This window comes from Carassius auratus, chromosome 20, assembly GCF_003368295.1.
Source record: "Carassius auratus strain Wakin chromosome 20, ASM336829v1, whole genome shotgun sequence".
Taxonomy (NCBI): Eukaryota; Metazoa; Chordata; class Actinopteri; order Cypriniformes; family Cyprinidae; genus Carassius; species Carassius auratus.
Window position 1 is genome coordinate 26,255,180 of NC_039262.1, and position 9,668 is coordinate 26,264,847.

At 37.2% G+C, this 9,668-nt stretch overlaps 1 protein-coding gene across 2 annotated transcripts; it reads right to left on the bottom strand.

Annotated features, from left to right (window-relative positions):
* Positions 1 to 269: 269 nt before the first annotated feature.
* Positions 270 to 8,848, bottom strand: LOC113037666 (ubiquitin-conjugating enzyme E2 J1-like). 2 transcript variants are annotated; one of them, XM_026194973.1, is made up of 8 exons: positions 8,621 to 8,848; positions 7,546 to 7,619; positions 7,285 to 7,416; positions 5,320 to 5,404; positions 5,011 to 5,116; positions 2,402 to 2,531; positions 1,388 to 1,531; positions 270 to 1,289 (listed from the first exon to the last, which is right to left on the bottom strand). In XM_026194973.1, the coding sequence occupies exons 1-8, from the start codon at positions 8,649 to 8,651 to the stop codon at positions 1,014 to 1,016; spliced, it is 978 nt and encodes a 325-aa protein (XP_026050758.1). In that variant the 5' UTR covers positions 8,652 to 8,848; the 3' UTR covers positions 270 to 1,013. The 2 variants fall into 2 exon arrangements, with proteins under 2 accessions (XP_026050758.1, XP_026050759.1); XM_026194974.1 differs by having other exon boundaries at positions 1,418 to 1,531; positions 8,621 to 8,845.
* Positions 8,849 to 9,668: the final 820 nt, after the last annotated feature.

Below are 9,668 nucleotides of genomic sequence, written 5' to 3' on the forward strand. Positions count from 1 at the left end.
ATATATAAACAAACATAACTTATATATGCAAGTGTTTATTTATATATACATAAAATATACAGTAAACAAATATATTATGTAATCAAAAACTTTTATTTCGGATGCAATTAATTGCTTGACAGATATATATATATATATATACTTGTTAAAAATAAAAACTTAAGAGTCTTAAATGGTTGAACGTTTTCTGAAAATTAGCAGATGATTCATTGACATTCATCATTGCTCTATGTGCATATGCTTTTAACTGTTGAATATTATTACAACCATTACTACAGCAAGTATGTAAATGTTTAATCTTGGGATAGACAAACACACAACAGAAGCAATTCCATTTCTACAGGCTTCAGATTTTCTGTTTGTTTCAGTCGAAGACCAAATTTTGTACGATTTGTAACAACAGCCTTTCATTAATGCATTATTTGGGACACAGTATACAAACAATAAATCGCAGGATCTGAAAACAAGCCACTTATAAACATGTCTTGGTCATATTTCACCCCAAAATGAAATTCAATTTTATGAATTAGATTGATTTTGCATTAAGAAAGCAGGAACATCACGCCCAAACTCTTAATACATGCAACACAATCTCATTACTGTAATGTGTGCAGATGAGCTGCTTTTCACAAAAAAAAGTCTTAAAAAAAAAAGTCTTAAATTAAAAGGCAGTGCTATTACTACCATGATGCATAAATACTTTACAGTTAAAATAGTACGCATATAATAACAGTATTAAGAACACATAACAGTAATAAGAATTGCATTTTTGAGTGGAAAAAAAATCTTAATGGTCCAAATACAGACTTGACTGTCTTCTTGTGAAATATACTTTAGCATTTTTTGGGGTTGAAATCAGACCATGACGTGTTCCTGACTAACATACTGAGATTTGTCCCTCCAGTTTTTGTTGTGTGTATATATCCAGATATCTGCTCCCCTCCCGAAACACGAAACATGAGCGCGAGGGTGAGCTGGACCTGGACGAGGGCAGAACCACAGTGGTGAAGAGTTCATAGTTCATAATCAAACTTATACTCATGAGCCAAATAGATCCTGCGGAAAATGAGCGCAGCTAGCGCGAGTGTGAGGAGGACGATGAGGATGGCCGAGCCCGTGTGACTGGGGTCCTGCGGGGGGAGCTGAGCGGCGGGGGACGCCGGGGATCTCGGGGACTGGCTCTGGTTCTGTGAGCGCCGCTGACGTGGACTCGGAGCCGCTGGAACGGACAGACCCTCGCCTGATGCCGGAGGAGCCACAGATGATGAGGATGATGATGATGATTCAGTCTAGACCAGAACAAAGACACTGAAGCTGATTACATCTCATTCTCACACTGAAAAACTAGCGTTTCATCAGCGTAGTGTTTCCCAATCCAGACGCTAACCCTGTGAGAGCGCAGGGGTGTTTGTCGCACCTGCTCAGAGGATGCCGGCTCTTCTGCGTCTCTCTCTTCTGTAGCTGAGCTCTCGCCGTTACTCGAAGCCGCTGCCACTGAACTGCCGCTGTCTGCAGAGGAGCTGGATTCAGCCTGACGGACCAGATTTTTCACAATAAATCATGAGAATTAGGAGTAAATGTGTTTAGGATTAAAACTGTCACAATGCAAAAAGTCTTAACGGACCTATACTAGCTTGAGGCAATAACATTACAGGGAATAACATCCTGCAGTGATGAGTTTTGAGATGTAGATGTTTATTTCACTGCACTTTATCTGTTTGCATTTGTAGATTGAAATTAAACATACCGCACCAGTTGCACCCCACTAAGGACGGCCCTCGTCGAAAACCTATTTTTCTCCTGCATTGAGCTAGAAATCTCTTTGAAAGATCGGAGGATATTATATTTTGCAAAACTTGTTTTTTTATTGAAATTGTAATAATTCACCTTTATACTAGAAACTAAAAAGCAGTTACACCCAGGATCTTAAGCACAGAAATGAAAAATGTCCTCCATTGGAACCCATTAAAACTACAGAATATAAACCCAGTTCCATTTTAGCATATGCATTCCTAGTTGATATGCTTTCATAATATGGCCACTTTTTTCTGTTTTCTTTGGAGAATTCAAGTTAATTTAAATAATATAATCATAGTTGTGTGGGTGCATTGGTATGAATATCTGTGTGTGGTTTGTATGCGTGTTCTGAGAAATGTGTGCATTTTTTTTTTTTTTGCATGAAAAAAAAATAATGCTACAAAAAAAATGTATCTTGTTTCTAATCATATAATTATTATATAATAATTATTCTGAATGAATAATTTTATGATATTTTAAATTTAGACCAGGGTTAATGTAACAGATCAACAAAGGAAGTATGGTTTACCCTACTCACCAGTGATGTCTTGATCTGTATAAACATATAATATTGTTTGATGTTTTGATCATAAAAGAGCCTGACCTTGAAGTTGATCTGCTGTGCCAGTCTGTGTGCCTGTGGGTCAACAGGTCGGAGGTCACTGTCAGGAGAGAGCGCTAGCAGAGCGGAGCGCATACAGCTGCCGCACGCATCACAGCAGAAATCCAGAGACCTACCCCACACACACACACACACACACACACACACACACACACACGCAGAAGAAAAACTTAAAGGTCCCGTTATTCGCGCTTTTTTGAAGCTTTGATTGTGTTTACAGTGTGCAATATAACATGTTCATGTTTCGCGTGTAAAAAAACACAGTATTTTTCACACAATTCACCCATCTGTATACCACTGTTTTCACTGTCATAAAAACGGGCTGATCTCTTCCTTGTTCTATAAAGTCCCTCCTTCAGAAATACGTGACGAGTTCTGATTGGGCCAGCGGTTCCTGTGCTGTGATTGGACAGCAGCTTAAAGCACGCGGCCCTCCTGGAAACGCGATTGGACTAGTTTTGGAGTAGTTTTGAGAAGCAAGTGGGCAGGAGCACCTGCTGGAGATGTACTTATAGTCACAGGAGCGTTTTTACTGACGAGATGCACATGAAAATCGCATTCGTTTTTTTGCACAGCCCTAACATCTAGTTAACAAAGCTAAACAGCGTTACCCTTTGTGTAGTAAATTATAGAAACTGTTAAACGTACCAACTTAAATAATAAAATACACTTACCGGTTGTGGTCTATAAACAGCGCCTTCTCCAGACAAAGAGAACTGCTCCATCTTTCAAGAATAATATTTGTACGAATCCGGTATTAAACTTATTGAGATTGAGGAAGCTGTCCTCAGCAAAATGTGCTGCACATAGTTTTACATGTGGATTATAATTTTCGTGAACCGAGTTAAAAATAAATTGTAACCATTAATCTCTAAGTACAGCGTCCCTGGGAAGCCCAAACAAAGATGACTGGACTCCGAGATTAGAATAACAGCGTTTCAACGACATGGCAAATACAAACGCAACTCTTCCTCTTCTCCGTCGGAGCGCAACAAGGCCACGTCCCCTGTTTGTGAATTCATGTGGGCGGAGGTTAGTCAAAAAACTGTTTTAGTGACGTTATTACTGCAGGAACTAGAGGGCTGTAGTCCAAACGGGTCGTTTTTTGTAGTCGAATTCTGTTAAATCAAACATCTCGCTTGGCATTGAACTTTGAGCTTTAGAATTTTACAGATATTATTTATACTCTATAGTCTTTCCCTGTAATATGTGTACATTGTTATTATTATTAGCCTATTATCGTTTTTTTTTTTTTGGTTCAATTTCGATCTCTTTTCTTAACATTCTGAATAGTTTTATAAATAATATCGTACTGTAAATGCTCGACATTAACATAAAATGTCATAATGTAAATGCATAAATGGCCACGAGAAATGGATGTCGTTCCCTCAACATAGCATCTCGAGGCCACAACATAATATGACGTTCCCACGAGTTAATATGTCATAGCCATGACAAAACTAAGTAAAATGAACAGATCACCTTATGGGCACCATAAGGAACAACTTAAAAACTGAAAGTGAAAATGCTGTGAGTAACAGTCCAATCACAGCCAGAACATATCTGATGTTTAACAAACAGCTGTGTGAATCAGGAACTACAAGAAGTTCAGTGTACTTCTGGATGGCCCTGATGAGCTCGCAAGAAGATTTGACTTTAATGTGATTCTGTGGGTTTTCAAAATGATTTGGGATAATAAATAAATCTCTCACTTCTTTTAGAGATATTTGAATATGACTTGAACAGTCCAGCACGCAGGTTTGCTAGCAGAAAAGAGACTTAAAGGTGTCTTAAGGTAAATCACATTTATAATCGATCTCTGCTGTGCTGGCAGAGCTGTGCCACCCTTTCACTTCTCATCTCCAGCAGCAAATCAGCATAAGACTGATTTCTGAAGATCATGTGACACTGAGGACTGGAGTTATGATGTATTTGAGCAGTAATGCAGATGAGCAGGTAAAGATGTTGTCCAGATGCAGGTTTGACATGAGTCTGAGTGATCTGTTGTCTGGAGTGTTTGTCATGTGCTGGTGTGTGTGATGTTTAATCAGCATGTGTTGATTGCAGAACAACAATCTGTCGCTCACCTCCTTCGGTCTTTTTGAACGGACACAGCAGGTCCACACATGCTAAAATATGGCTTCAGCTGGATTTGATAATGACTTAAGTCTCTAGGGCAATTCGTATTTGTCATCCTTCCCTATAAAAATGCTTGCTACGGATGCGAAACCACAGAAAATCAAAACTGGTCAAAAACTTTTTTATGATAAATGAACGTTTTCGGAGGAAACATGTTAATGTGATTGACACAACGTGAGGTCATATTAATTTTCTTACGTGCAAAATTTTCGCAGGTGAATTCCAAATGTGCAAGGAACTTAAACTGAAGAGCTATTGTTAAATAAACCACAAATTATTAAATAAAAAATGTTCAATGTCACTTAAATAGTGAAAACTTTCAGTAAAACAGTCAAGGTAATCTACCTTTTACACTGTATGAGTGAATTTGATATTTACATCACTTATTTATATGCACCTATACAACAACAGATTGCAATAAATAGCCATGAGACACAGGATGAACATCTTACTTCTTAGCGAGAGCTCTTCTCTCCTCAGGAGTGTAATCCAGAGATCCTATCGCTCCTTCACCTTTAGTTGGCATGAATCCAATGATTGCTATCAAAGCTGTCCGAACTGACACACACACACAAACACACACACACACGCACAAGAGAGAAACATACAGCTTAATGCTGAATAACAGAGGAAGCTACAGAATACTGTAAAACTAGGTGTGTCACACAGCAACAAGTGTTTCATTTCATGTTGAGAGCATGTTTACATTTAGCATTCAGGAAAAGAAGACTATATTAATTCAGCTGCATGGAGATACCCACTACTCCATGATGGCTGCCATGTTTCTGGATGGTGACCAGAGATGCTCAGACAGATCTTCTTCCCAACTTCAAACCGTCCATTGGGCTGGGGATGAGAGAAAGCATTGTATTAGTTCAAGGAGAAACAGAAGGACAACAGAAAATTATTAGGAGAAGAGGAAGTCAGCACATGACAAGAAGGGCTGTTCACTCAGAACCCCTTCACAAAAACACCACCGAATAGAAGGATGTGCAAAACTACATACTGTCAAAATCAAGTCAGTGGTTGGCCTAAACCTTGGTAATTATCATTAACACAAGTTTTCACTTCATTTACTCGAGTAACTTAAATTAAAAACAAAAGTTTGCAAAAGAACCAAAAACTGAACTGAATTTATAAAGTTTGCTTTACAGTGCAGACAGAATTGCAAAAGGACAGTTTAGCTTTCATGTTTTCAAATTAAGTAGGATTGAAAAGTTCTGTTTTTGACTTTGAGAGTGTTTGTTTGAGATTCTGAGGAACATTGGTTATCAAACAGTTGACAGAAGCCACTGATTTTCATAGTGGGGTGTGGGGGGGGGGTGCTACAAAAATGTTCTCAAAGACCAAAGGGGCTATCTAGACTTTCATTCGTGACAGAAACAAAAGCAGATGTCTGTCATGGTATGAGAATGCACCAGAGCAAACAGCATGGGTGATGGAAATATCACTGTAACAGATTAAAAACTTCAGTCATGGGAAGGAGGCGGGAACCAGCGGACCTTTAAATCAAACTTTAATAAATCAAGATTGGACAATTATTTTGCTTGCAGAACTTTAACAATTAGCATCCTCACTTCCTAAATAATAAAAAATTGTAATTAAAAGGACCGTTGATGTGACACAGTGTTAAACATGACTCTGTCCCAATGTTTTTGGATTGTGTTGAAGCAATCAAAATCAAAATGTGTTCATATTTACAAAATATATTTACGTTGTTCGTTGAAAACATTGGGAATCTTTTCGTTGTGCTTTTGTCAGTAAAATAAAAGTTGGAATTGGGGTTGTTTTTTTGAATAACTATCCCTTTAAGTATTATTTAAGCTTATCATATTAATTCCTGTTAGATGTTTGTGTGTTACACAGAGAACTGTGTGTTGTGTTTTGCAAAAAATGTTTTCTGAGATTGAAAACTGAGTCAAAGGCCGTGAATTAGCGTATGATTTTGCAGATTTGGTGTGTGCTTCTGATGTCAGCTTTCAGAAACTGTGTAACAAGTTAAGATTTTGTGTGTAAGCAGCTAGGAAAAAACTATGAACACAATATTGCAGTTTCAAACAAAACCACAACAGAACCATTGCACATAATGCATTGATATTTTGTATCTTTTTTTAAGGAATCATTGATTCAGTGACGCATTCATCAAGACTGAATGAAACAGCAGTTTAGATGAACTGACTGAATGAATGATTTAATGACTCACTCATTAACCTGCCCACACCTACTGGAGGTTTTAGCTTCATATTTAAATATGACTTCATTTAAAACAAAATGTCATATTTCAATTTTCAAAATATTATTTTACAACATTAATCTGATTACTCAGAATCTAAAGCAGCATTAAGATGTGTTAACACTGCAAAATTACATAATGCAGCTTCTGTGCCACTCCTGAAGTGCAAAAAATAAAAAAATAAAGATTTTGTTGAAATGATTTGATTGGTAATGGCCCTAAAGGGACTTATTATTCTACTTGAACTTTAATGTAAGAAACTGATAGAAAGATGAAAACTGTCAAAATGTCCCTAGAAATCAGTTAAAGAGACAAATATCGCAACTTAATAAAAACGCTTCTTTCACTGCTGTGAACTGACCACTGCACAGAACATGATGTACATGAAAAGCTTCAGGAGTCAGCTGTCACCAGCCAGTGTACCAGCACAAAAACACACTCCTCGAGATACTGTCTCGCTCTCACAGTGGAAGCAGCACAGAGGTGGTCTTACAGTGAGCAGAATGATGCTGGGGGGCTTCATGGGGTACTCAGGGGGCAGCACAATCCGACCGTGATACACTCCACCATCAAAATCAGAGTCTGGAGGTCCTCGAACGGAGAAGTGCCACTCAAACAGGTTATCCTGATAAACACAGGACACTCACATCAGAAAAACAACATCAAAACTAGCACATTCTGATCATATACTTCAAAAAATGAAACATTAATGAGACAATAATAACAATATTAAATGATATGAGCAGTGTCTCACCTCCAGTGGCTGAGCGTGATAATGTTCGGTTGGGTCCCGGAGCTCTGCTGCCTCTTTCATCAGCCTCTTCACAGCTAAGAAACGGTCAAAACAGACAAAACACTGCTGCTGATCATCTGTCCTTCAACTGCGCTCTTAACTAATATTCAATATACTGACTCCATGGCTCTGAATGGACTAAAAACAGAAGTCTAGTGCTGGTGAATTTTAGTTTAATATGTCTATGTTTCACAGTAGAGCTCTACTAGATTGGTTCGTATATTAGCCTCTTGGGAAATGATGTGAAGACCAAACTGAATCTTTTGTAGTGTATGCAAAGGTAAGTTTGACTGAAAATATTTGCATTCAGTTTTGTGCATCACTCATCCTGATTGCACTGCACACATGAATGATTTCTCAAATCATATGCGATTTCGCTTTTCTAAGTGATCAGACTTAAACGACAAAACTAAAGGGAACAAATCCCAGAAAATATCAGAGACTTAAGGGTGGACATTTTTGACTTGGGATCATAAGTAACCACTAGAGATTCAACCCATGCAAAAGCCCAAATAATTACCAAAACAAAGCCTATCGCAAATGACTCAAAATGACTAAAATTATTGCAAGACAACTATGGCCTAAAAAAAAAGAAAGGAAAAATTTATATCATTACACAAGAATATCATTTCAAAAAATATTAGCATATTGTTGGGCATATGGAGTTTATAATAATGTTATTGCATTCCAAAGTTTGAGCTCAATGACATTTATTATTATTTTTACAATTACTGTCTCAACGTTTGCTTCTTCTTCCCAAACACTGTTACTGTGGTAGTACAGTGATGATACCATGAATACCATGGTACTTTACTATTATAATATTCGTGTACCATTGTTTAAATGGCATAGGATTTTGTTTGATCTCCACAGCATTCCAGCACAGTATGGACACATGAATGAGCTCAGACTGAGGCTATCATCCAGATCATGGCATTTAAAGAGTCCAGTGTGTCTCATATAAAGCACATAACTAATGAAATTAAAGGCGTGACTGATTTATTGTTTATAATGCAGGAAAGATGTGATGACATACCTGGACTCTTCAAGTTATATTTGCTCTCCATGTCTGAAGAAAACTCACGCTGGGCTGATATCTTCTGCTCTGGTTATTCAGTGGTGTCTTTAGGATTTCAGCCAGGTGTTTATCTAGCGCTGTAATCCTGACGTGGCGATACTGAAGTTTTCTTTCCTACTTTCGAGATTAATTTTCTCAGATGTCACATGAGAAAAAAAAATGAAAACAGGAAGTAAAATGACACTTTGAATCGCAGAACTTTATTGATGCGCATCACACGAACAGCACCATGTGACGTCATTCGCTGAAAACGAAATATGGCAAGCTGAATTAACATTGATGGATTGTAAGTTTTGGATTTCAAAGAATTAGTTTATTTAGAATTAGTTATTTGGTACTATATGCCGAATGCTATATTTTGTAGATTAGGTGGCCTAGATTTTTAGCTTTTTAAAATGCAATTTCATCCCTTCTAAATTACAGATTTATCTATCTAATTTTCACAAACAAGCTTTACTTGCTTGGAAAATGTTTTAACTTACTTTCTTTTCAAAACACAATAAACATTCTTATGACTTTTTAGCTGCGAACAACCGGTTTGGTTGGAAATGTAAAAATAAATGAACAAAATAGGTAAAGAAAAACATAGTGTTTTGTTTCTTAGTTAGAATGATTATAGTTTGTAGTAAATTCACATTTATAAGCTAAAACATTTTTCTTTCAAACCACGTAGCTTTCACACACACTGCTCACAAACTGCCAACAAGGTCCTTAAGTTCTGTTTTAACATTTAACTGTAGCTGAGATCGTGATGGAAATACTTTACACACAGTTTTGGGGAAGTTACTATGGATTTGTAATAGGTTATCAATCAATCAATCACCTTTATTTATATAGTGCTTTAAACAAAATACATTGCGCCAAAGCACTGAACAACATTCATTTGGAAAACAGTGTCTCAATAATGCAAAATGATAGTTAAAGGCAGTTCATCATTGAATTCAGTTATGTCATCTCTGTTCAGTTGAAATAGTGTCTGTTTTAATTTGCAATCAAGTCAATGATA